General features: G+C 42.7%; 3 protein-coding genes across 4 annotated transcripts; 1 reads left to right on the top strand and 2 right to left on the bottom strand.

Moving 5' to 3' along the window:
• Window positions 1–1,289: 1,289 nt before the first annotated feature.
• Window positions 1,290–27,567, top strand: LOC110980336 (uncharacterized). 2 transcript variants are annotated; one of them, XM_087139276.1, is made up of 20 exons: window positions 1,290–1,515; window positions 13,393–13,483; window positions 14,124–14,254; window positions 14,741–14,780; window positions 15,362–15,408; window positions 15,672–15,786; window positions 16,064–16,114; window positions 16,231–16,494; window positions 17,122–17,264; window positions 17,799–18,279; window positions 18,701–18,979; window positions 19,206–19,284; window positions 19,545–19,688; window positions 20,005–20,840; window positions 21,234–21,415; window positions 22,000–22,245; window positions 22,528–22,713; window positions 23,192–23,267; window positions 25,377–25,460; window positions 25,962–27,567. In XM_087139276.1, the coding sequence occupies exons 1-20, from the start codon at window positions 1,475–1,477 to the stop codon at window positions 26,064–26,066; spliced, it is 3,621 nt and encodes a 1,206-aa protein (XP_086995402.1). In that variant the 5' UTR covers window positions 1,290–1,474; the 3' UTR covers window positions 26,067–27,567. The 2 variants fall into 2 exon arrangements, with proteins under 2 accessions (XP_086995402.1, XP_086995403.1); XM_087139277.1 differs by lacking the exon at window positions 23,192–23,267.
• Window positions 1,690–7,026, bottom strand: LOC147798661 (uncharacterized). The gene is made up of 2 exons (XM_087139275.1): window positions 2,087–7,026; window positions 1,690–1,865 (listed from the first exon to the last, which is right to left on the bottom strand). The coding sequence occupies exon 1, from the start codon at window positions 6,918–6,920 to the stop codon at window positions 2,487–2,489; it is 4,434 nt and encodes a 1,477-aa protein (XP_086995401.1). The 5' UTR covers window positions 6,921–7,026; the 3' UTR covers window positions 1,690–1,865; window positions 2,087–2,486.
• On the bottom strand, window positions 6,940–9,898 carry LOC147798660 (uncharacterized). Its single transcript, XM_087139216.1, has 3 exons — window positions 9,707–9,898; window positions 7,127–9,485; window positions 6,940–6,947 (listed from the first exon to the last, which is right to left on the bottom strand). Exons 2-3 carry the CDS (start codon window positions 8,427–8,429, stop codon window positions 6,940–6,942), a joined length of 1,311 nt encoding a protein of 436 aa, XP_086995342.1. The 5' UTR covers window positions 8,430–9,485; window positions 9,707–9,898.
• Window positions 27,568–27,951: the final 384 nt, after the last annotated feature.

The raw sequence follows: 27,951 nt of genomic DNA, 5'->3' as shown, positions 1-27,951 counted from the left end.
TCATTAGCATTAAAAGTGCATCGTACAAGTATCTTTTGAAAAACTGAGATTGTATGGCCCCAAAATGGTGACATTGTGTAAATCCTTGCCAGGATTAACTCCGTTGGTCTTTGGGCTTTCTTCTGAGAGCAGAATGGCAACAAACTACGCTTAAAAAATGGTCCTAGGTTCCCGAGAAAGTTGAGGGTTGCCACTTGAAAAAAAGGCTGCGAGAAAAACGTAATCGGTTAACTCACAAAAAAAAATTGAAAAGAACTGAAATTGAAAGATTAGGGACCAGACAATAACCTAATATGTGTCTCAGAAACCTTAGGGATGTTGGTATGCATGTTATTGGGCCCTGAGCAATACAATTATACACTGTTTTCAACTAGGGCTTGAATTGATGGACAGACTACACCCATATTGCACACGGCCGTATGGATGAGTAGCAAGGTTTTCGCTCGTCGCCGGCGCGCCTGCTGGTGCCCCGAAGGGTGCAGTACCCCAATTCAAGGAAAATTCTCCGCCAGGCGGAGGCGCACAAAAAGTACCCCGATAGATTCTTTCGAAAAGAGGGGTCTGTTTGGGCCAAGAAATGGTGGGATGGTGCCAGTATAGCCGGGGATCATCTATGTAGATTCAGGTACACCCATCTGGGGGCAAAGCAGACAAAAATGTGATTGAAAATTTGTCAGAGGAGACCCCAGAAGGTGAGGGATGTCATTTGAAAAATGGCCGCTGAGAAGACTTGGGAACATTGACTTTTTGGGGGCTGAGTTTGTTTTTGGCGGATAATTAAAAAATTCATAAGTTAACCTACTAAAAATTGAACATCAAATGAAATATGAAGGACCAAACAACACATTGTTTTTTGTTTGAGAGGCCTCAGGGACTTCAGTTGCCTGCCATGGGGCTCCAAACTTGGTTGATTTACACTATTTTCAATGGAGCTTGAATTGGTTCAGTGCACCCCGAAGGAAAAGTTGTGTACCGCCCTCTGTTGAAATTGAGAAAATAGTTCCGTACCTGGTAACGAAAATGTTTCGTATTCATACTCAATTTGCATAATTAATTGCAATGAAAGCCATTTAACATCCGACGTGAAATAATTTTGTTGGTTTTTAAAAACAATCCCCCAAAATATCTCAAAAATACACCTCACTGCAAAAAAGTGTGGAGTTTTGTGTTTTTCCCCCGATTTGTGCATTTAAGGGGGCACTTGTTAACAATGTAAGGGATGCGCACACCTGTTTCTGTATATGCGAATAGGCCTTGACTACGAGAATAATCGAGCGTGGCTATTTACTGTTTATGTGTTCAGCGTGCGTATGTAGCATAGAGAGGTGAAATGAATTGTATGCGTTTGGATCACTGTGCTTAGGATACGGGGGACTGAACTGAGTTCTCTTAAATGCGCTTGCACTGACGACGGAATATTTGATGAAATCTCGGCTGGACACAAAATAAGGAAAGCGACGCAAACGCCAGGAAGATGTCTTCCCAGGATGTTATAAAGAGCACGGCCAAGAAATTGTAAGTTAATCATGTTACATGTACATGTCTTCGATAAGTTACGTGTAGGCTTATATTGTGATATTTATCTGTTTATCAGATTGGGTAAAGGCAAACGTGTTAATATGATTATCATAGTATAGCAACTGTGATCATGTGACGCAGAAACTTCAAGACAGCTGCTAGAAGTCAGGGTTCAAGGGTCTCAACAGAAGCTTCTTTTATTCGCAAGGCTACATGACATACATGGCACATGTGTCACTTCTTCGCTTAGCTCCTGATTTAAACTCATTTCTAAGCTCCATCCTAGTTCCATGTTCTCAGCGTCTATATTGTAGTTCCTATAGGTTCCATGCAGAGCTCCGTGAAAACTAACAATAAAGAGTAATAAAGATTTCCATAAACATGTGTGAAAGGACATCACATATGCACGTAACATGAACACAAATACATGTACTATCACATGACCTACATGTAGGCTACAGTATATCAACTATCCACGAGTGTGAGGCAAAATCTGGCACAAAAATTCCCTAACTTAAACCAAACCAATAAAGTAATCTCTCCATATAAAGGAAAACAAGTTATTTACCTCCTTGAATCCTCTAAGGTCCATCAAAAGGGTACATTGGATAAAATTCAATCACAAAGTATTTACGATAACTTGGAGAAATGGCATGATCAACTTCCAAAAGCATGAGGTGATTTGTTTGTTTGAACAGCATCTGTGTACTCCACTTAATAACTGCACGAGGGCGCTATAACAGTATGACTAGTCTGCATTAACATGGCTCCCCAAAATTAGTGCTATAACTCTAATTTTCAAAACACAGAAACATTAAACAACAACTTGTACGTTGAAAGACCCTTGAATTACTAAACAATTAACTGGTTAAAACTACACTTAATTAACTAACTAGTACTACGTTCTTGGCAAAAGTACGCATAGTAGCAACAAGGTTCAATCTGATTCCTTGGTGTGCTGAGTTGTCTTACTTAGGCTCCTCGACGGGGAACTCTCCGGTATCCTTGTTTGTGACAAGCAGGACTAGCTTCTGCACTGGACGTTCCAAGTATCTTTTGGGATGCGTCTGCTTGCCTTCTACGTCGAGCAATGGGTCGCCTAGAAGAAGACGTGCACTACGCACTAGACCATCTTTTCCTGGAAAGACGTCCTTGACACGGCCCAGTTGCCACCTGTTGCGAGGGAGCGTGTCATCCTTAACAAGCACTATGTCATCAACTTCAAGGTTGGGGTGTGGACGGATCCACTTTTGCCTCAACTGCAATGTCTGGATGTATTCCTTTCTCCAGCGGTTCCAGAATTCATTTGCAAGGAACTGGACTCGACGCCACCTTTTCTTCGAGTAGAGATCAGTGCTTTGGAAACATCCAGGTGGTGGTAAAACCAATGTTGACTTCATAGTCAGCAAGTGATTCGGTGTTAAGGGAGCGAGTGAGGTTGGGTCGTTCAGGTTATCGATGGTCAGAGGTCTGCTATTTATGATGGCAGCTGCTTCTGTCATGAGAGTCCTCAGTGACTCGTCGTCGAGATGAGATCCCAGTTGATCCATTAGGGACGAGAGTACTCTTCGTACCGAGCGGATTTGCCTCTCCCATACTCCTCCTGTATGACTCGCCGTTGGTATATTCGTCTTGAATTCAACTAGGTCGCAGTTCTGCTTGATTAGGAACTTTCTGACATGATCGGTGTTCATCTCTTTCAGGGCTTCATTGAGCTCTGATCGTGTTCCAACAAAGTTGGTGCCCTGGTCACATCTCAGTTGTCGGATAGGTCCTCGAATGGCGATGAATCTACGCAACGCATTGATAAAGACATCAGTACTAAGTGCAGTCGTGGTCTCGATATGGATTGCTCGGGAACTCATACAGGTGAAAAGAACGCCATATCTTTTGAGCTCCTTGCGGCCTTCCTTTATGTACCATGGCCCAAACAGATCTACACCGCAATATGTGAAGGGAGGAGCAGGTTCAAGTCGGTCTTCAGGCAGATTTGCCATCTTCTGTTCTATGACTGGTTTGTACAGCTTTCTACATTTGACACACTTAGAGATGATGCTGGATACCGCAGAGCTGCAGCCAATGATCCAATAGCCGCTTGACCTGATCTGGTTAGTGGTCATACTTCGTCCTTGATGACCTGCTACTTCATGGCAGTGTCGGATTATCAGGTCGGTGATGTGATGATTTCTCGGGAGTATCGCCGGGTGCTTGAAGCTGGGAGGAAGGTCAGCCCTCTTGATACGTCCCCCAACTCGCATTACGCCATCTTCATCGATGAACGGGTCCAGTCTATACAGACAGCTTGTCTTTCTCATGGCTTTGTTTCGGACCCCAGCTGTCTGTCGATCCACGCAGTTGCTGCTGACATCCAGTGACTCCAAAATCTTCATTTCCCCTGCGAAGGAATGTCTTTGAAGGAGACGAATGATCTCAACTTCTGATTGATAGAGCTCTTCAACTGTAGCTGGTTCATAGAGAGGGATTGGTCTTTCCTGCGGTGTTTGGATTGGCTTGATCGTTTGTCCTCTCTTGATGAGGCGAGCTTTCAGGCGCTGTTTCAGCTTGAGACAGATTGCTACTGCTCCCTTGACCCGATGCCATTGTGAGAATCTTTCCAGGCGTTCTAACATAGAATGCTTCAGAGATGAATGTGTGGAGAATGCTTGCACTTTCTTCACTTCAGGATCGTCAGAAGAGACTGTTGGACTGCAAGCCTCGATTTCGATTGGAATGTCCCTTTCTTGTAGAAATGCAGGACCATGTAGCCACCTCGATTGATTGACCAATTCGTTTGCACACAGGCCTCTGGAGCCATCATCTGCTGGGTTGGCCTCTGAGCGTACATGTCTCCACTGGTTTGGTTCGGTTTGGTCCCGGATTTGTTGCACCCTGTTTGCCACGAAGGTGTGGAATCTACGGGCGTCGTTGGCTATATATCCTAGGACAACTTGGCTGTCCGTCCAGAAAACCTCACTGTATTCCTTATAGTCAAGCTCCTTCTGTAGAAGTGCACTGACTCGCACGGATACAACTGCTGCATTGAGTTCTAAGCGAGGGATCGTGACAGTCTTCAACGGGCAGACTCTACACTTGCCCATCACCAGGGCACAGTGGACTCTTCCTTCAGTATCTTGAAGTCGTAGATATGAACACTGTGCATATCCTGTGTTACTGGCATCGGAGAAATGATGAACTTCAATGGATTTCACATCTCCAAAGTCCTCTGGCCGAAAACATCTCGATACCTTTAGGTCTTGAAGATGAATCAGGCTGCTCCGCCATTGCTCCCATCGAGATCTTACAGGGTCTGGGAGTGGATCATCCCAGTCAGCTTGATCTTTGCAGAGGCTCTGCAAAATCTGTTTTCCGACGAGTACGACAGGAGCTACTAGTCCCAGTGGGTCATAGACAGAGCAGACAGTCGATAGAACTCCACGTTTTGTCAGTGGCTGATCCTTCAAAGTGATGCGAAACTGGAAGGTATCTGATTCGACACACCACTGAATTCCAAGGGCTCTCTCAACTGGCAAGGAATCAAATCGAAGGTCGAGATCCTTAATCCCCTTTGCACGGTCTTCCAGTGCAACTGCATCGATGACCTCTACAGAATTACTAACAAACTTATGGAGACGCAGGCCACCTCGTTTGCAAAGATCCTTTGTCTTCTGGATCAGGTCAGTTGCCTCGTGTTTGGTTGGAACGGAGATCAACCCATCATCCACATAGAAATTTCGTCGCACGAAGTTGGCTGCTGCAGACCCACACTCTGTCTCAAAGTCATCAGCTATCTGCCTCAGGCCAAAGTTTGCGCATCCCGGAGATGATGTAGCCCCGAACAGATGCACTTTCATACGAAACACATGAGGATCTCCTTCATAGCATCCATTGCTCCACCACAAGAACCGAAGAAAGTTACGATGTTCCGCATCGACTTGGAACTGGTAGAACATCTTTTCAACATCGCATATGAGTGCAACAGGTTCTCTTCTGAATCTGCACAGTACACCTACAAGGGCATTAGTAAGGTCGGGACCTTGTAGAAGGTGATCGTTGAGACACGCTCCGTGGTATCTAGCACTACAGTCAAAAACTACCCTGATCTTTTCAGGCTTCTTGGTGTGGTATACCCCATGGTGAGGTATGTACCACACATGACCGCTGTCTTCATAGGCTACCTCGGATTCTGGAACACGTTCAGCATAACCGTTTTCGATGATATCCTGCATGAAAGAACAGTAGTCTCGATGGTAGCTTTGATCCCTTGCGAAGCGTGACTTTAACTGGTCCAAGCGGCGAACAGCTTGCATCTTATTGTTCGGCAGTTTAGGAGGTTCAGTCCCCTTGAAAGGAAGTGGCATGATGTAATGACCATCCGGTTGCTGGCGGATCCCTTCCTGCATCTTCTTCATGAACTTGCGGTCATCAATCGAAACTGGAACGTCGCATGACTTTCTCTCTGAGAAGTCGAGTTCCATCATCTCAACAATCCCCGAAGGTTTGATGACTTCCTTGACATGTGTTCTAAATGCAAGCAGGACTTGGTCTCTCACGGTGTTCATGCCAACTTGACATTCTGCCTTGGATAACGTTGTCGGGTTCTCGCATGCAAGAATTCTATGGCTCACTCCCACTTGATCGGATTCATTCTCTCTCAGGTCTGGGTCGACAATTCCTATAATTCCCCAACCAAGGTCTGTCCTTTGACCATACGGCTCATTGTCGACTGGCGCAATCACTTCACGAGGGGCAAGGGCCTGTGGGCAATTGTATCCGATTAGGATTCCAACTTCGCAATCAGCCACCGGCATGAGTTCCCTTGCTATCTTGTCCAAGTGGGGCCAGCGTCTTGCCATGTCTGCTGTAGGTATATGTGTGCGGTTAGCTGGCATGATGCCTCTTGTGTATGCCGTAGGGAGCGTTATTCTCAGATTACTGTCATATCCTCTCACTTGTAGTCCTCTGATCTTCCGAGATTCTACTCGCTGATTAGATGAGAACATTGTGGATAGCAGTAGCTGGACCTTAGGTCCATCGAGTCCGAGTGCATCACAGGTATCATCTAAGATAAATGTGGTGTCCGATTGCGTGTCCAGGAGTGCGTACACAAGTCTCTCCTGATTGGGCGTGTCAGAATGTGACACCCATACCGGCACGATCATCGAACTCTTTCCTTGTACGCAGGTGTCACTGAAGTTGTTCACTCTTGTGTGTGAACTCGTTGAAGCTACCACTGGCTTGGGTGGTTCACTCTCTGGCTTCGGGTTTGGGGCTGGAGTTTCCTTGACATCACCATGAAGTGAAGTTGGGTGTCGTCGTTTGCATGTCTGACAGGTTTTTCTCTGCCGGCACTGCTTCGATCTGTGGCCTTGAGTTAAGCAGGCGAAGCAGAGACCCCTTTTCATCACAAATTGTTTCCTCTCTTCAAGCGTCTTGGAAAGGAAACTTCGACAGTCGTCAAGCTGATGACTCCTTTTCTCACAAAGTAGACAAACTTCATCTTGAAAACCCCCTTTTTGTTTTGTCTCAGTCGCAGTAGAGAACGTGCTAGCTCCTGCAGCTCTCTTTGATTCCTTTCTGGCACTTCTAGCATCTTGCTTCGTACTCTCACTCGAGGGTCTTTCCGCTTTGAGGGACTGGAGTGAAGTTACAGGGTCGCAGGCAAGATCAGCTTCTTTCACAACAAACTTGACGAATTCCGTGTAGGGGGGAGATTTGTTGTGTTTTTCCTTCCATTCTTGCGCCTTTCGACCCCATCTTGGTACAAGCCAGTCTGGAAGTTTAGCAAGCAGTTTTCGGTTTTCCCTGTCATCATTGAGTATGTTCAGATTCTCGTTCGTCTTCATCGCAGATTCGCATTGTCGCAGGAAGTCAGCTAGATTTCGCAAACCCTTGCCATCTCTGGGGGCTATTTTGGGCCATGTGTCTAACTTGTCTCTGAATGCGTTGGCAATGACGAACGGATCACCATATCTCTTCTGTAGCAGGGCCTTGGCCTGGTCAAAGGCATCGTCACTTGATAGGATGAGGAATCCGTCAACTGCTTCCTTTGCTGGTCCAGTCAAATATCTCTTCAAGTAGTGTAGCCTTTCCGAGGGGGGCACACCTCTTTTCTCAATTAATGTTTCAAAGCTGATTCTCCAACTGGGATATTTCAGCGGGTCGCCTGAAAACACACCGGGCTCTGGCGGGGGAAGACGACTCAAGTTCAGCTGATTGGCAAAGACTTTGGCCAGGTCACTCAAGTCGTTTCTGTCATCTCCTGCCAGCGTTGAATTCTTTGGTTTCTCAGGGATTTCATCTGAATTTGCTTGGTGTTCAGATCCCGACAATGGTGGGGACTCATCTGCTAGGCCTGCATTGTCGTGGCAGTTGGGCAATGACTGCACATATTCCCTTACCATTGTGTCACGATTTTCAACCTCTCCAATTTCTTCAATGTCAGAGTTGACAAATTCTTCATTTAGAACCGTGTCTATGGCACGTATTCTGGCTTGGGTAGCACAGAGGTTACGCATTGTTTGCAATTTGGCAAGCTCAGCATGATTTTTTTCTATTTCTGCCCTCTTTTCTGCCTCAGCATCAGCAAATTCTAATTGAGCCTTCAAAGCTGCTGCTTCTGCTGCCAGTGCGGCCTTTGTAGATGTAATCGACGAACGAGAGGAATTTGTCCGGATGCTTCGGTGGGAGTGTCGTGATGACATTCTAGAACGCTTTTCAAAGTGTTCAGATTGTGCCGCTTCCTGTGTCAGGTTGTGATCTGCTCCTGATGCACGAAGCTTGTCACTACTGGTTTCGGTAGGGGAAACTGGATTCGCAGCTGTGCCTGACATGTTAGTATCGGGTGTCTCGGCCATGAAGGGAATGGGCATATGTTCCTGTTCCAATTTCTCTTGTTCTCCGGTGGCAGACATGATGGCGCATGTACCTGTACCTGTTCCTAAAAACTGCAAATTACTAAGTGGAAAATAGGTACCGCAAGTTATACACACATGTACATGTAAATATACCAGTGCTGATCAAAATTGGTTGCCACTAAGTACGCAAATTTCTAATTTAGGAATAGGCAATCAGCACTAGTAAACAGCACTTAAGTACTTAAGTATTTCGCAAATTACAACATGCTCACCTGCAGTGAGAAACAGAATTAACTGGCAAGAATTCTTCATGACGATTCAAAATGGCAAGAAAATTTACATGGCAACATGCGAAAGTACACGTGAATCTTCAATACAAATATGTACACTTTTGTAAGGAATCAAATGAGGTTACAAGTTTCGTCGATTTCACAGGACGTCATGACAACTCACAAGCAAGTCTAGATTCATATAAGACATGTAAATCAGGGCGAAATGCAGTTTACGAATGTCTCAAAATGAATTCATACGACATGGCAAACAGTACGTGTTCAAAGTTTATAACGGAAGAGTTCCTTGAGCGATGTTGCAAATTCTAGTTCGTCTTCTCGGTAGGTTGGCGGCAGCCTGCTGTATGATGCATTTCGTCCTGTTCGTCTGATGTTAGCCCAATGTATGACGCAGCAGGCCTTGTACTAAGATGTCAATCCAGATGTACAATGCAATGGCCTCCGGTAGTACAATCAAACTCCGATGCATGATACGCCAGCACCTGGTAGTATGAACTCCAACTGATGATACGGAAGCCCCCTAGTAGTAGTATCTGACGTGTAACCAATGTGTATTCGATGACCCAATGTCCGATGAACGGAGTTTTCACTATAGCAACTGTGATCATGTGACGCAGAAACTTCAAGACAGCTGCTAGAAGTCAGGGTTCAAGGGTCTCAACAGAAGCTTCTTTTATTCGCAAGGCTACATGACATACATGGCACATGTGTCACTTCTTCGCTTAGCTCCTGATTTAAACTCATTTCTAAGCTCCATCCTAGTTCCATGTTCTCAGCGTCTATATTGTAGTTCCTATAGGTTCCATGCAGAGCTCCGTGAAAACTAACAATAAAGAGTAATAAAGATTTCCATAAACATGTGTGAAAGGACATCACATATGCACGTAACATGAACACAAATACATGTACTATCACATGACCTACATGTAGGCTACAGTATATCAACTATCCACGAGTGTGAGGCAAAATCTGGCACAAAAATTCCCTAACTTAAACCAAACCAATAAAGTAATCTCTCCATATAAAGGAAAACAAGTTATTTACCTCCTTGAATCCTCTAAGGTCCATCAAAAGGGTACATTGGATAAAATTCAATCACAAAGTATTTACGATAACTTGGAGAAATGGCATGATCAACTTCCAAAAGCATGAGGTGATTTGTTTGTTTGAACAGCATCTGTGTACTCCACTTAATAACTGCACGAGGGCGCTATAACAGTATGACTAGTCTGCATTAACACATAGAATGCCACCCATGGGCCTCACTAATTTTCCCATGCAGTGAAATCAGAAAGTGATAACATGCCCTAAATTAATGGGATATTAGAGTATTCACAGACAGTACTGAATTTGCAGTGGCTGTTGTTACGGCAGCCGTAACGCATCTCCCATTTTCTATCGTTACGGCACTGAAACTGCGCAAGCGCGCCAATTTAAGCACAGATTTTGGACTTTATTTCCCTTTAAAAAAATCCTCCAAAGCCACTGATGAGAAAAGAAAAAAAGATTCCTGCTTAGGCCTATACAATTAGAAACCAACATAAAAAACAATTAATTATGGTATGAAACATGAAATTTAGGCGAAAAACATTAAAATAGTCGCAGATTCGAACTCACACACCAGTGGTTCCAAACCTTCCACCTTGACCACTCACCCACATGCATTCAGTGATCCAGGTAATTTTAAAATATATAAACTGTCGTGATGATCAGCTGTGTCATCGCACTTGCACAGTTCAGTGCCGTAAGGATAGAAAATTACAAATGCGTTACGACTGTCATAACGATAGCCACTTCGTACTGAATTTTGAGAGTAGGTGTGTGGATTGTGATGTGCCATTGTTTGTACGTACATGCTGTCATGTCAAGTGATGTCCAAGTACATGTACATATTGGAGGCTAATGGAGCTCTTTCCCCGAATTTCCAGTTGTCACAAGGAAATTCTTGTGCATGTATTCATATGACCACAGTGTTAGGTACATGTCTCCTACTTTGTGGACATTAGGCCACACAATCTAAGTTTAGCCTTACCTTGAAGTTTTGTGCAATTAAAGTGATGAACATGTCACTTGAAGCCAAAAGGCATGTATTTTTAAAAATTTCTATACCCACAAAAAAGTTAAAAACCACCTACTTTAGCTGCCCCCACCTCCAGAAACAAGAGCAACAATTATCCCCATTGACCCACCCCTTCTACCACTGATGGACCACATTCACAGTGGTAACCTGCAAAAGAGGGAATTACATGACATGTACCTTCCCATATCTTTTGGCATTAGATCATGATCATGTAATAGTCAAGTCTGAGTGGCCTTCTGACAGAAATGTTCTCATGCATTGCACCATCACATTAAATCAAATTTTACCCCCAAACAGACCCTTAAATGCCCAGTGTGCCCACCTTGGGATTCATACTTGAGGAATTAATCATTTGAACGGTGGTACTTTGGTGAATTTTTCTGCTCGTGCCAGTGGTTTTTGCTGGAAGTTGCAATAAATGCATGTATATACCAGAAATTTTTCACCTCCAGTGCTCATGTGACTCCCATGGAGCAATATTGTTGAGACAAGCATCAATGATGTGCCTGTGTGACAGCAGTTTCATTCTCAAAAGAGCCATTGGTCTCCAAGACAATGAGAAGGGTTAATCCTTAGACTGTTTCCAGTGACTATGACCAATATTTATAAAAATGTGGCCATTTGAGGAATCCTGATTGGACTACCCTCTTACCAGCTTAAATAATGTACATGTAGGTTCCCCCGAAGGCCAAGTGATTCTGTATATTTATTGACACACAGTTACATGTAGCTGCAGATTTTGATACTGGTCTGCGTTGACATCAGATCATATAATTGAATTTCAGACCAACTTGGTCATTGACTTAAGTAACCTGTCCAGCACCTGTTTCCTTGCCTACTAATGTGCAGATTAACGGTCAGCCCACAAACTTTACCTCTGTGATGTTTAAAAAAACCATCTCAGTCAAATGTGAATGAAATTCAGGTATTCAAAGCTCCAAATAAAGGAACGAAAGGTCCTCTCGTGTCTGTGTGTTAGTACAGGTGCAGATGTTAGTTTTGACAGATTTTTGTAATTACCCACCTGAAATAAGCTGAGATTTTCTTTTTTTTTTTAAAGATATTACTTTGAGTTGGCCTTGACTTCTGTTTTCACACTGCTTTGTTGACACTAAGTGTTTTTATTTAGAATGATGCAGGTTGCTAAGGTGTTCTTGATGTGTAGTGTTCATTTTGTTATTGATCAAAGTTTACAAAACATCTGTCGTATCCTGCCAGGGCAAATGCTGTGCTCCAATCACTTCATATTTCTTGGTTTTGCAAGGTCACCAACCAGATTCTTGCCAGCTCTGAACCTGAGCATAATTTTTCACCTCATCCTCACCACTTGGTGAACAGAGGTTGCCAGGTGCCTTCCTCTGTGGCACATGTGCCTCAAGGTTAAACAAGATACAAATACACCGAACTTAGGACCTAAGTGGTTTTCAGTAAAACCAAACAGTTGGTTTGAGGATGCGTCATGGTTACTGTTGCAGACTTCAGTTTCTTTGCATCTTGCTGTTTACTAATTGTTCCCCCAAATACTGCCCACTGAAGGGCTTAGAGTCTTTACAAATAATTTGCTATCTCATGAAGGTAGCATGGTGTTATAGTCCCGGAAAGTACAGTAGCACACATCACATTCCTAACACTTCTATTTTATCCTTATACATCTGTCTTTGTTTTCTATCATAATTTAATGTTAGTTCTTCAGAAGGGTATAACTGTAAATTGTCAGCTGAATAGGACAATACATGTCCGACCATATACATGTATGCAGCAATTGTCTAACAAGGGGTAAGAGATGCTGTGTTACCATAGAAACCTCGGGACCTTCTGATCTACTGGGACATTTTCCTGGTTCACTAATAAGTGAGCTCACTTGTTCCGTAGTAAATCAATCAAAGTCGAGTCCTGGCCAAACAAATTGAATATGTGTATGCGACACTCGAGTGTACTTCATGGCATTGCGCACCTAAGGGAAGTAAAATTCCCCACCTGTGTTGTTCACATGCTGAGTACACGTACATTGCCTCATTCCCTCTGCTGTTTTCAATGTTGAACTCAAAGAGATTTTAGTGTGGTTTTCAAATGGCCAAGATTTCAATCCATTATATATATATGTACATTAATTTGTACATTCAGCTGCAGGGCCCACCAATCAGTGATTTATTATAATTAGAAATAATTGTTGTCATTTTATATTGTATAATTTGCATATCTTTAGACATGTATGCCCAGAGGAAGTTGTGAAATACAGACTTAGGCAATTCCACACACAGTGGAAGTCGGTGGAGCTTTTATTTCCATTTTCATTTTTGTTGAGAAATATTTTTTGTTAATGAATTGCGAAGAATAAAGAAGGTTGGCAGCTACAATCTGTGTGACCAATTTCCACTTTTGCATAGAAATGCCCATGTTAATGGCAAGCAGACCCTTCATGATGAAGTGAAACATTCTTTAAGATGTGCATGAACGTTTTACAGTATGCTTTAGTTTGCAGTGATTCTACCCAGGCTTTGACAAAAATGGAATAGTTACCCCCGTTCTGATAGTGACAAAACACGGACATCTGCAGAGGGTGTCATTTCTATCATGTTGATTTTTTGGCAGATCATTTTTTATTGAATAAAAATACAGGTATTCATCAGTGAATTTTTACCCCATACAGGAAATACTACATGGAAGTGAAGCGCTTGGAAGATGCATTTGACTTGTCAGGGCCTGATAAACCCCAACGACACTACCCAACGCTCAAGCCGGTAGGTGCACCTCAGCCATTACTGCAGCAAACACAAATATGTGTATCAGGAGAAATTGGTCACATAATCCTGTCTGTGCTGAAGAATGGCCACAGAGACTGGCGTCTGGTCTCCATAGTAACCTGTCACATTTTATATTCTTTTTCTAAAGGTGCTTTCTTTGCCAAACGGAGGCGTGGGTTTATCCATAATGGGAACAGGCTTTGTTCCTTAAATGTGCATTCATGGGCACAAAATGCAGTCAAAAGGTCCAGCGAATTATCATTTTACTTTAGCATTGCTTCCTTAATGGTAATGGATTTTGGCAGTCGCATACACTCATTTGGTTACTCGCACTTGGTTGCACATTTCAGAAATTGTCCGTGTACATGTATGATGGGCCAGAAAGGACATCGCAGTCATGAAAATTCCCTACTGATGTCCTTTCAGGGCCACTAGCCCTCCCTCCGAGGGGTTCTGTCATTCAGCTGTTTTGAGTTTAGAAATGTGTACATGCTCATACAAGAAATAGCCTTCAAGCCCCTACTCCATTCATTCTAAGTGTAAGTTCTGGCAAATAGTTAACTTTTATTGATTTTTATCACCACGATGCTTGTCCATAGCTCAGTAATGCTCATCTTTCTATATTTTTTGCAAACAGAGACCAACGCTTTTGTATGACGGATTGCATGACAGAGCTCTCAAGCATTATTTCCGGAATGCTGAAGTCAAGAAACACCTGGCACAGATGAAGCCAAGGTCAAGTGAGATGGAACGGGAATCAAAAGTCAGGTGGGGCAGATTAATCAGCTTAGAAAAATGGGACTGTCAATAGTCCTTATTGAACCTGAGTTTTCCTCCCTTGGAATGCTTACAAGATGAAGTGCACCTTATCAGTGATGTTTAGTAATATTATTATTAACATTTCCTTCATAATGGTGTTGACCATGAAGATTGTTAGCGGAATATCACAGTCAAAATGTGACGGAGAGGCTTGTGACTGATATCCAGCTGATACAGGAATTGCATAGCGTGATCACGTGTTGTACCCGCTAGCTAGTTTTGCACACCATTCAAATCTTCTCCTTCAGGGAATGTGAAACACGATGGTAGAATTCATTAAGCTGTAAAGACCTCTTTTTTTCTGCATTATTTTATAGGTGAGCTTATGAAATTCATTGCAGAGCACTTGATATTGTATTTGGTGTAATTGTGTCTCTGCCAGTCTTCTGAAAGTTTGATGTCACATATTTTTCAAGATTAATTTTTCTTTTGCAGGAGAGATGTTGACCGCTATATGGAAAAGTCACATTTCACTGTAAGTCGAAATATATACTGGTTTAATTTGTTTTTAGGCATAATGTGAAACAAAGAAACTGTTCAGGAGAGTAACTTAATAGAGTTATTGCAAGAATACATGTAGGGATTCTTGACATGCACATCTACTATGAGTGCTGCGAGGTAGGGCGAGGAGTAACGCGCCCAAGATGGAAAAATGGAGAAAGAGAGAGAACAGAAAATACAAACAAAGAGGAGATAGTAGAAACCAATATTGTTTATTGAATATGGCCGTTTCACAATAGTGCGCCACCAAGAGTTTGCAACGCATTGGCCAATCACAATGTGCGAAATTTGTCGACCCGATGCGCGTTTGGAAAGGGTCGACAAATTTCGCACGTTATGATTGGCCAACGCGTTGCAAATTCTTGGTGGCGCACTATTGTGAATTGCCCGTATTGAGGACAACCAACAAGGGACTAAATGCAACTTGATCGATGTCTACTCAAGTTTTTGAACGGTATCTCTTATTGTCATTTGATGTCTGTGCCCTTATCATCTTACTCTCTGTGTGTCTTTTACCCTGTTTGAATATTGATCTTTAAAATCCTCTTCTTGCAGAGTCCCTACACAAATCTTGTCAGAGCGAAACCACCACCAAAGAAAAGGTGAGGGTTTTTAATTCAGTCATATTGCCTGGAAGATCATGTGTGTTGGTTAGTCTAGGATGCTACAGGGATTCAACAATATTCCCTCCGATGCAAACACTCACACCATGATTATTCTCAGTTTTCAAACTGAAATAATTGGCAGTGGCATTATTTCTTTCACTGTAAAAGTTTTACTCCGTGCACTGTGTGTGTCATTTGGGCATAAATTAGGGAAGTAAAAATGCGACCCAATTTACAAACTCTCTCTCTCTCTTTGATAGGAAGAGCAATTTTCGGGGAGGACCTCTCCTGCTGAGATCTCGTCATGGTCCACAGCTCTCCAGAGGGGAGGCAGAGAGATTGGTTAATGCCGCTACAAAGCTACTAGTGGCTACAGTAAGTCATTGAAATACTCGACCAAGTGTGATCGCTGACTACCGGAAGTCAATTTTTGTCGGTAACCTATGTATAAAATACATTCTGGGTACCAGGTAAAAATTTACCAGTGATTGGTAAATATTTGCTGATCGAACTTGACCTAATTAGACCAAAGCCATATGTTTAGTTAACGATGCTTCAGTTCTCTGAAATATGCTCACATTTGCATTCATTCTTGGGGAGAATAAGCTATACATACGATAACATACACTATCATTTGTTGTATTTGCCCCAGGAAACCATTCCACTTGACCAGCAGAAGAATGGCCGAAGACACTCAGGAAAGGTAATTTTTGAATTCCAGTCTCGTCTGTCAAGTTTGGAAATCTCGTATGTACCTGTAAACGTGCTGCTTGCACCGCAGTGAAACCAAGCAAATGAATTGGACGTTTGTCTTTGCAGAATTTCAGGGTAGACAGTGGTGTAGGTTCCAGCCTACCCATGATTGACAACGGCCACGAAGACTATGGCCACAGGCCGACCCGACCGGAAAGGCCAAAGTCTACTTACGGACATCGCCCGACCCGACCAAGGTCTTCTTATGGGGAGCGTACGCGCCCCAGATCGGCCATAGATGCAAGGCCCAAATCTGCTGCCAAGACTTCCCCCAGCACAGCACGATATGGTTACGATTCACTCGGCAGGAGAATTAAACTGCATTTGGAGGTGAGTGTAGCATTGGAAATAATCTCAGAAACCCAATTTTTACAATCACATGTTTGAGAAATATCAATTAGCTGCCTTCACTGCTCTGCTGTGCATAATTTATTCGCTTTAAATTAATTACTGTGAAATGTAGAAACACTTATAAAAGTCACCAAGCCATGACCCTGTAGGCATTTTTTCAAGAAACTGCCGTGAAACTCATCAACATCTTAACTTGTGCAGTAAACCAGAGGCATGCTCTTTACATGCTAATAGCATTGGACTGTATGGGCCCCATTCTGGGGGCTGCACTGTAATAGAGATTCTCCACAGTCAGGCAAACAGAAGCAGCAGGATTTTAAAGATGATAAGTTGTTTGTGTGAAATTTATACTGATTGTTAAGGATGAATTATACTATTGGGCAGTCATGAGTTCCAAGAGTTTGATAACACACCCTGCCGACTGTTGGTGCTTTTTTGATGAGTAATTATAAGGAGGTGGGTAATTTCTAACAGTTGTTCAATTTCAGTTTTCAATCCTGATTTGGTACTGTATAATTTGGTCTTCTTTTGGCAACCGTCATCCATTGCACACAATAGAGTGGATCCTTTTACCAGACAGCACGTCCTTTGTTTGATCTCTCACAGCAACCAAGACATTATGAGGCATCTGAGTCGGACCAAGACCCCGACGACTATGACGATGACTTTGAGGATTCTCTTGACAATGGCATGAACATCTTAGTTCCTGTCAAAGGCTCTGGCAGGAACCAGTCACCAGAATGGCTCAAGTAAGAGTTTGTTTGCTGTTCAGCATGTAAGGGATTCATCTACAGCATTCCTTTAAAAGTTTTGAATTGTTTAGGAGTTTTGATTAAACTTGAGCTGACATTTTAGAATACCCGCTTTTCGGCTATTTTCCAATTTCCAGTAAAATTCCTTTTTACTTAGCCCGACTTTTGTGAAGGGAATATAGACCCAAAGTTGATGATCTACATAAAACAAAAGCAGCTTGTTATGAAATGAACACATTTTCATTGCTTGATGGTTATAATACTGCTAGTACATTCATGGTATACATGCATTTGGTGTGCAAGGTTTGTTATTGTTATACTCATTTAGGGAACTACAGTATCAGTTCAGTGAACATTTTGAAATGGACAATTTCTCCCAAATTACTTACAGGTTCACAGAAAATGAATTGATGCTTCTGTGGTTGAGTTTCATTACAATACAATTTCTTTGATGGCTCTTGTATAGTTTTTCATTATTGTGTCCAGTAATTATAGTTACTGATTTTAATTATTCGATCAATTTGACTGCAGCATCCAAATGTCTAAGGTGGATATGAACGATCCTCAAGACTACGAAGAGGAGGAAGAAGAAGAGGAAGAGGTAGAGGAGCCGGGAGGCGACACGGTCAGCATCGGAGACGAGGTCCTGCACAGCATCGACAACACCACTCAGACCGGCCGCGAGATCAGCTGCCAGACGGTGGAGGACCAGGACAACACCAAGGACACGCAGACCCGGCGGGCCAACACCGAGGAGAGCATGACCGACCCCTACCAAGCTGACATGGCCATCCAGACTGCCCCGCCCCCGGTCACCTCGGCCACGCAGACCGTGGTCCCGCCGCCGGAGGCCTCCACCCAGACCGTCCCACCCCTGCCCACCACCGGTACTCAGACGTACCCTGAAGTGTACTGCCAGACCACGCCTATTATGAACATGGAGACGCAGACTGAGGTGCATCAGCCCTCCGCTGCGTGTCAAGTGGAACCACCCAATGAAATGGGTGTGCAGGTACATGTATAACAATTTCCCTCCCATTTATGATCTAGCAATTCTGCTGTTGAGTAATCTAGTCTCAAGTCTCAGATATGTGGACAAGAAAGACTTTCGGCCAGCTCCTTTGTGGACTGTGAGAAGACTTTCCAGGCTTAGCATTTACAGTCAGTTGAATTGTTGGGAGCTCTGCCAACATGATGCTGAATTTTGGTTTTCATTTCCCATCTGATCCTTGGCTTAGCTGATGCACCTTTAAAGTGGAACACTTCTCCATCATCTTCCATCACCAATCCAATCTCAAACCTGTACTCATTAACCCTGTTGTGGGTTTCTGGTTTGAGGAAGTTTTCTATAAATTGCACCTTGCAGTAGAGTTTCACCTCAATGATGTGCACACCAGATACTGGAATTGACTGTATGCCTTTTTCCAATCTAGGTTGATCCCCCACCTCCGCCCCCATCTCCGCCCCCACCCCCCGAGCCTGAACCCGAACCACAAGAGGACTATGAGTTCCTGAAGCACGGGCCTCGGCTCAAATCAGGCAAGAGGACCATCTACGAGCTGTCCATCCACACTGGTAACCGGCTGGGCGCCAGCACCAGGGCCGATGTCCACGTGACGCTCTACGGCGAGAAGGGCAATACAGGCAAGATCAGGCTGAAACAGTCCAAGGACACCAAGGATGGCAAAAAGGTCAAGTTCCAGAAGGGGCAGGTAGGTCGGAAATCGTTTAAATCTTGCCAAAACGGTACTACAAGTGAGGAAAAAAGTGCTTCGAGCTCGGTGCTGAAAACTTGCGCCACTTCAGAAAAACTTTGCCACACAGCAGAGATGTTTAGACTTTGAAATTATTGTGCTCTTAAAGATTAAATTATATTTCCCAATCAAATTTGGTGAGTGTCATATCTGTACTTACGTAATTGTTTTCCTTTCTTTTAAGATTGACGTCTTTAAAGTGGAGTCCTACTATGTTGGCAAGATGGAATGTATATGCATTGGTCATGACAGAAGAGAACTTGGTAGGTGTTTCTTGCTTGAAGATGTTTCTGATGTACACCTTGCAATTTATATGTGACGTATAAAGCATATTACCACTCAACCAGATTATTTCCTGTATCCCTAAGAGTTCTTATTTGTGGTTCCAATTTTTTCTGTCCTACTCTTCAGGATTTATTGACTTCTCTCTCGCAAACTGACGCGTATCATCCGCTCAGCTTCCTTTCTATTCACAGTGTTTATTCCTTTTACTAACATTTCAATGACTGTCTTTGTCCTGTAGGGTGTGGTTGGTTTCTGGACAAGGTGATGATCCGTGAGTATGGCGATGACGTCACCTACGAATTCCTGTGTGAACGATGGCTGTCGGCTCAAGATGAAGACGGACAGACCGTCCGGACCGTACCAGTTACCAACATCATCATGGGTAGAGTACTTGTTATTCGAGTTCAGGCTGGTTCACGAGTCATGCATGTGCAGTGATAAAGTTCATATCTAAGAACATTGATAGAGCTTTCAGGGTTTACAGGGCTAAGACTTAGTTTGGAACTTCCCATGCCAAAATATCTCATTCCCTTAGCAAATGTAGGAAAGTTGTCGGAACAACTTTTAAGCAAATTTGAAGATTTGACACTGGCATTAGGGTTCTCAAATTTCATTTAATAATGTAAGATTTCAGGTAATTTGTTTTGTTTATTTTAGTTTTGATGAGAGCTTTTTCTGTTTAACTTTTGGTGAATCAGATGTGTCTTCCAGTTCCCAATCCGAACCTGACCACAGTGACTTCGTGGAGAAGAGTCCCGACAGCAGTGCCTTTACGGACACTGACCTCCACCTGAACCAGGTCACCGCCTTGGACGGCCACTTTGTCCGCACCAGCCCCCAAGCCAAGAAGTACCCCAGTGACGCCAGCCAAGCCGACCGCTCTGATGGTTCCCGACAGAGGAGGAAACACCGACGCAAGAAGAGCAAGAAGGGCAAAGGCAAGGGGAAGTCCCGTAGGAGGGACAGGACACCGGTGACCACCACGGGTACCGAGTCAGACACGGACACGGATACGGATTCCGAGCAGAGTGATAGGACTTCCCGGACTGATTCCGACAATGATGATGACAGTGATAGTGGAAGTGGTTCCAGTGGATCCAGATCTGGAAGTAGCTCCGGAAGTGGAAGCGATACTGGAAGCAGCTCAGGAAGCGGTAGTTCGTCTGACGAGCGCAAGGCCGATGGGGAGAGCAAAAATGGGTCCATCCATAGTGGACGGTATAGGGATCGCAGCGGCAAGGGACCCAAGGAGGAGAACACCGAACATCTCCCCAAAGAGGAGGCTTCCGATGCTGCATCATCACACAAGGAGAACAGGACAGCCAGTAGTGATGATGATGACAGCAGTGATGAAAATGATGATGCACCATCACGAGGGAGCGCATCCCAATCAGACAGTGTCTCCAAGAAATCAGATAGCAGTCATATGACTGATCCAAAGGATGTGCCAAAACCAGAAGCCAAAGAAACAGAGGACAGAGACTCAACCAGGGTAGAAGACAAGGAGAACACTGATTATATGAGTGGCTTCAAGGTAATTGTTTATTCTTACAGGGGAAGTCCTGTCCTGCTGAGAGTGTGCAGCAACTGAGAGGGTCAAGATGCTTCAGAACTGCAGTATATCACTATCTTACCCAGTGGTCACAGTTTGAATCCATTAGTGGATGCTATAAGCACCAGGCCAGGATCCTATAGCCCTACTCCCACCCCCAGTCTGGATATGGCCCTGAACAGATATGTGGAAGAATTGGGGGTTTTAAAGTTGAAGCTGATCTTCCTCAAGAAAAATTCTCCCTCGCAAATTTGGATGAATCATGCCAGCCTTTGCCCAATGAGAGATTAGAAAAATAAATGCAAGAACAACATTCACAATAAAAAAAAAGGCTTGCCTTTTCTGTGACGTTCATAAATTACTCCTTTCGTGCAGGCTGCGTTGAAGATGAAAGAGCAGCAGAAAGAGCAAGAGGCGGCGGCCAGGGTGGAGGAGGAAGAGAAGAGGCGAGAGGAAGAGGAATCCTTGCTCCTTGGACCGTCCATCCACCAGAGCTGCAAGAAGGGAGACTTGGAGAGAATCAAGAAGCTGACACAGCACAATGCTGAACTCATCAAGTAAGTGACTGCCAACTTAGACAAGTGCTTATTTTCTTAAGAAATGTCCGTGCTTAGCAACAACCTAGTGAGAACCATTCGTAGGCAGCACATGTCGAATGGCTTTTTGGCTGGTAATCCACTTCAGCTTACAAAACATTTTCTGTTACCTATACACAGGAGCTATATGAAGACAGTGGTACTTTGCCAATTTAGATTGTGTCTTGCTTTCCAAGTATTGTTCCTGTACTCCCTAAATAGTGTGAAAGTTTAGAGTTAGGCCGCCTATCCATTCTTGCATTTTCTGGTCATTTTTTTAATGCCTTTTAAACCTGTTTAATTTCAGTCAACACTCTGCAGATTGCTTATGCAACTATGAAGCATTTCGAAAATGCATCAGCGTAAAGGCGCCACAAGTCGGGAATAATCCTAACATATCAGAAAACGTAGTGGAACCCCAGTTCTGGAGAATGAAACATGTTCAATTCTTCATGCTCCAAAAATCCCTTAGTAAATTGTGCTCTGAAATCATTTCTGTGCAGTCACATGTCGAAATTTGAAAACTCATGGAGTAAATTTTCCAATTTTTGATCAATTCTCTGCAGCTCACCAGACGAAAGGGGCTGGACACCCCTGCACGTAGCCTCTGCCAACGGCAGGCTGGACATCGTCAAGTATCTGTCATCCAATGATGCCAGCATCAACGACCTCACACCAACAGGGTACACAGCGATGCACATGGGAGCAATGAATGGGCATGTGGCTGTGGTCAAGCTGTTGGCAGCAATGGGAATGACAGTGGACTGCCGCACGGTGGATGAGCAGACGCCATTACACATGGCAGCAATGAGGTAGGTCCTAGAGACAGAGGCAAGCTCAGGCGTGTGCTCTAGTTAGATCGATTTGCCGATGTGCAGAATATTTACACTCAAACAACTCTTGTCAGCCTAAGTTGTAAAATCCCATCATTCAGCCGTTGGCATAAATTATACCGTTTATTGTTTTTCATGTGATTTTTTCCCTTAATGAGAATTACTAGGAAGAAGAATGTCAAAGTTCATCTGTTTTTATGTATGTGTTGTAGATTTATAACCCAATATTCAACTCAGTTTCTGGATTATTTTTTCCCCCAGTGGTCATCTGGAATGTACAAAGTGGTTAGTCGCCAACAATGCTCCATTAGATGTCATTGACAATATGGGCCGTACAGCTTATGACCTAGCTGAGGAATACCAGCACGACGAGGTCATGACCTTTCTGAGGTCATGTCAGAGAGAACTGACGAGAGAGGACAGTTCACTAGCCATGCTTAGAAGCCGGTTAGTGCCTTTGAAAATTACACGATCTTTTTAACGTTCAGTGTGAGGCTTTAAGCAAGCTGATAAATTGGGAATACATTTATTGAGCTTCTGTGCTTCTAGAGAGTCGGGGGAACAAACCTTTTTGGATCACAGTGTCTTCTTTACATCCTTGAGCACAGCTTGATCTCAGTGCACCGAATGCGGTTCAAAAGTTGGGAAGCATTTTGCAGTGCTAATGCCTGTAACTTCCTATTCTATATAAGAAAGTGAGGATTTATGGAACTGTCAAAGGGCGTTTGGTTGCGGAGTACCTTGTTCTTGTAGGCTTGCACAAGACAAGTTGTCTCAACCGAGAAAATTGAAATCAAGCATTGTTGTGCCTAACGCCAAGTCAACTTAGACTGCAAAAATTTTAAAAAGAGAGGAAGACTAGAAAAAGGTCAGTTAAATATGACAAAGCAAACCCCCCGAAACTTCTGCTTTGTGGTGTCCACAGATCCCCCAGCATGGGTTCTCAGAACCGGCGTTCCCTCTCTACCTCTGACCCCGATAGTGAGAAAGACACAGATAAGGTACGCCTATGCATTTTGGCCACGTTAACAGGCGTCCTCCTGTCATCCATGGTGTTATTAAACAAACTCTGACTTTGGCTTTATGTCTCCATTGTTCATTAATCCACCTGCTTTTCATAGGACTTCATTTCATCATAGCGGGGAAATCTGGACGTTCTTGAGAATTCTAGAGAAGCGTGCTGTAAACGCATCACAGCAACATAATTCTTTTTTGCCAAAGGCTGTCTTTTTGTTATGATGTGATCTGCTTGCTCACAATTTCAAAATAGTTGAATGTGTGATCTCAAGAGCATTTCAAAGAGCTTGTAGCTAGACAGCTGATTGCTTTGGGTGGTTCTTCTTTCCATTAGAAGAAATAACTTGCAACCTCTGCAAAACTTGCCTGGCCACACATCTGTGGTCATACCAGCACAAAATCAGTCATAAGTTGCCAGGACTGTTTTGGAATAACAAGCCCCGAAACAATTCCTGCACAGTGACAACAAAAATGAACTTTTCTTCCATATCAAAATTCATGTACTCTTATGAGAAAAGGCATAATTGACTTAATGTACTCAAGACTCATTTTGTGGGATCAGGTCATGCACATTTTGTACATAGCATGGACTCATGAGCATACATGCGTATCATTTCATATGTTTCAGAAAGTGAGGTTCTATTTGTGTCTAATACGTATCTTTGATAAATTTGTACCTGCATGCTCGTCAGTTGCATGTTGGTAACTACTTTGTTATTCTCTGAAGTCTGCATTCACTGTCAAACAGATATGTTGATTTTTGTTTTTTCCATTTCAATGTTTAGTGAAATCATTTTCCATGAAACCATGCTCCAAGAGTTAGTAGTCTATTGTCAATTTGAAATTGCGCCCCATCTGCGTTTGAAATTTGATCGTTGGGTCTTGTCTATTCCTGCTGGTCCTTCTTAACCCTTGCACCGCCTGTCATTCTGTGAAATGCTTTAAAGCACACTTTGATAATCTAAGCAGTCGATCATTAACATTAACAAACCATATTACAGGAATAAATATGTGCTTGGCCGGTCTTAAACATGCATTTATGACTGGCTAAGGAGAATGGAGGCGACTCATCCCCGAGCCACAGGGGAGGATGTTATAGCACTCAGTGTCCTGAGCTGGTCTTAACTAACGTTTAAGACCAGCCAAGCACATATTTATTCCAATTCATAAATACCATTTTTAGTCAGAGAGTCAAAAGAAGTCAATATATGACAGAATTCCCATGATTTTATTGAAGAATTTCTACTTCCTTTTCCCAAACACCCCTGTCCATTTTATTTTATGCTTGTCCAAAACAATCTCCTAATATGGACTTGGGGCACACTCTTGAGCCGCATGCAGACGTACTCTCGACCAATCAGAATGGATTAAGCTGTCTTGTATTTACCCAGCAGGCATTATCACTTCTCAGCATGCATTATCAAATGTTAATACACGGTCAAGTGGCATGATGTTGAATTGGGAGATTGTCTGAAGTATTTATGCATGTAATATAAAAGGCAGTCTTCTGTATGGGACATTGTACAGTTTGTGGAGTGATTATGCAATCTGTGCTAAAATGTAGGAAGTTGTTTATACATCCCTCCTTGGATTTTTCAGACAAACGTTTAAACTTGAGAATCATTCAACTTTATTATCTGTAAATCTCTTCATGAAGTTCGGATTAAAGTCATTTTGAATACGTTTCCCTGAATACACAAGAAATTTAATCAACGGAGCTGTCGATTTTATATCGGTACCTCCACCCTCCTCCCCAACAAAAGCTATTTACACAAGACTTATACAATAATTACAAATTGCAGATCCCAGCGGGGTTGTTACAATATCAGGGGCTCACTCAGTATATGGGCGTTTCACAATAGTGTGCCTCCAAGAGCTTGTGACGCATTGACCAATCACAGTTCGCGAAATCTGTCGACCCAATGCGCATTATGAAAGGGTCGACAGATTTCGCGCATTGTGATTGGCCAACGCGTTGCAGACTCTTGGAGGCGCACTATTGTGAATCGCCCATATTGGAACTTGCGCAGTAATCACAGATAATGACCCTCTGACCAAAATTACAAGGTATTTGTCCAATTGTGTTCTCTCAGGATGGCCAACAGTCATCTGAAGAAGAGGATAAGCCAGACAGCGTTGCAGCAAAGCACAAAGAAGAACAGAGACATGCTGTCCTGGTGAGTTCATGGTTTCATTTCATCTCTGACTGTCTCATATCCACCCAAATCTGACGTGTAATTTTTTCGCAGCACTTTAATGCATTCCAGACTGTATATTTGCCAGCCGATTGAGATTAACATTGTGGAAGATTATAAACTCAACATATTTTTCCTGGTGAATTCTAAGTTACCCATTGGGTGTCTCAAATATGAGGAGCTTTCACAGAACTTTGTATGTTTGTCTGTCTTACAAGCTGTTTTTGAGATGGTGAATGTAGTGAAACACTTCTGGGGCAGTGGCGGTGGAAGGCCCCCCCGACTTTTTTGACAGGGGGGGTAATGGCTTCTGTAATGGTTCATGCCTGATGGTGTCATAAATGGGCCCCAAACACTTTGAAAATTGGTCCCCTGCCATTGCTCTCGAGTCCCTTTTTTTCATTTTCTGAGAAACTGAAATCAGAAAACGGCAGTTGTGATTCTTTCTGATCATACGTCCTACCACTTTTTTTCATATTTTAGGAGAGGAAGAGATCTTTCAAGGAACAGCAGGAGCGCATGAGCAGTACAGGGATGAGTTTTCTGGACAGCATCCGGGCCGAGTCCTCAGTGGATCCAACTGTGTAGATCAAGCTGCTTAGCAACAAACCAAAAATAAAAAATACCGGAAACAGTTCACAAGCAGTGTGATTCACATGGCATTTTAACTGGTGCTTGTCATTACTAAGCACATATTTTCTGTGCTTAATAACTCCACATAAATGAAGTTTGTCACAGGAGCTGCATTGAACTGGATCTGTGCAGCAGTATCAGGATTGAACCAACTGTAGGTATTTAATATTTTTATTGAACTTCCAAGAGGCTGAAAATAGGTTTAATTATGACTTTAAGTGCTTTGTCCATATGTAGCAGTCAACACAAGTTCCATATTTTAAGATAGACCAGATGTTTTAAAGAATAATACTATTTAGCTCTCTGAATTGTAAATGTAGTCTATGGATTTCTTCCACCATGTAAATGTTTACTGACTTGGAAGACAACCAACGCCAAAAAAGAGAAAGCGGTGGAAAATTTTTACTTCTTTTAAGTCCGAGATTTCTATCAATTGATAGCACAAATCATATTGCATATATACTGGCAGGAAGAGTTTCACTGGGACATTGTGTAATCTCAAGTTAGGTCATGTTAAAATTGGAGGATTGAGGACTGCTAGAGTTAGAGCCGTAGATTGAGAGAGTAATTTCTGGTGTAAGTTTATTCAGAATTTATTTTTGAAGTTTGGTGTCGTACGTGTACATGTGTAGGATCTGATTTTTGCTGTCTTGTCAAGGAGATAAGAACGGTTTGCAGATTTATTCAAACATCACTCTCCATTTAAAATTTCTCTGAAATGTAGCTCTTCTACATAAAATGCATTGTGGGTGGAATCTTTTCTTTCTGAAATGCCTTGATCTCGGTCAGAGGTCATTCTTTGCACAAAATTCTAGTTTGTAACTTTTTAGTCAGAAATAGTCATATCTCCTCATTTGAAAAAAAGGTGTCGAGATTCAGCCTTGAATTTTGTTTTATTTTTAAGATAGTTGTACATGCTGCGTCGTTATCTTATTCTCAGACTTACTTGATGTGTGAATATTGAAACAGTCCTCAAAATACACATAATGGTGTCACTGAAAAACCACCCTTGCAAAGATTTGACGTTGTATTGGATTGGCTTATTTTCAACCAATGAGCACTGATGCACTATAATCCTGTTGCTGCATTTGAATGTATGACTGTTCTTAAACCTTTCTCATATTTACACACTGTGATTTTTAAAATCTTTATGCAACATTATATAGTCGGTTTATGTATATTTGAGCAGATAAAAGAAGTTGTAGATAGTACAGCAGGCCAAACCTCAGCATTATCTTTACATGTTTGATTTTTGAAGATATTCCATCCTTAAATTTTTAAAAATCTATGCATTGATCTTAAATTTGCATAATAAAATGATTGTAGATATTGTTGGTGAGAAATTCCTACATTTCTAACATTCCCTCTAAACTATGTCATCTTCGCAGCAACTAACTAAACTCTTATTTTTCACTGTGTGAATTCTCAATAAAAATTTTATTTTTGTTTCCCGAGACCCTGTTCGTGTTTGTCCCCTTTGTTATTTGTCCCGTCTTTTATTATGAGTTCAGTGATAATTATTTATCTGGACAAATTTAAAGGTGCCTGCAAATAACAAATGCAAAGTGACTGTTAACCTGCAAATCTTGTCAGTTACGAGAGTAATTCATCATCTCTGAGGTTGTTTGTATGCTGAACCCATCGAATGTCTGGATCTCAAAGGAAAAACCACTAATTTTTCCATGTGCATGTCTGAGAAATAAAAAAACACCATAATTTGAAACTTGCTTCCAATCATCTAAATTACTGCTTTGAAATAATTTAGTGTAATCCAAGCAAACAGGAGATCCAGTCGATCTAACATGTTCCCGTGCACGCCCCCCTTGTCACGTCCCACACA

Source organism: Acanthaster planci, linkage group LG07 (genome assembly GCF_054643075.1).
Source record: "Acanthaster planci isolate LZ-2023a linkage group LG07, COTS_SCS, whole genome shotgun sequence".
In the NCBI taxonomy this organism is placed as follows: Eukaryota; Metazoa; Echinodermata; class Asteroidea; order Valvatida; family Acanthasteridae; genus Acanthaster; species Acanthaster planci.
Note: the sequence above shows the minus strand (reverse complement) of the source record. Positions and strands in the feature narration are given on the sequence as shown.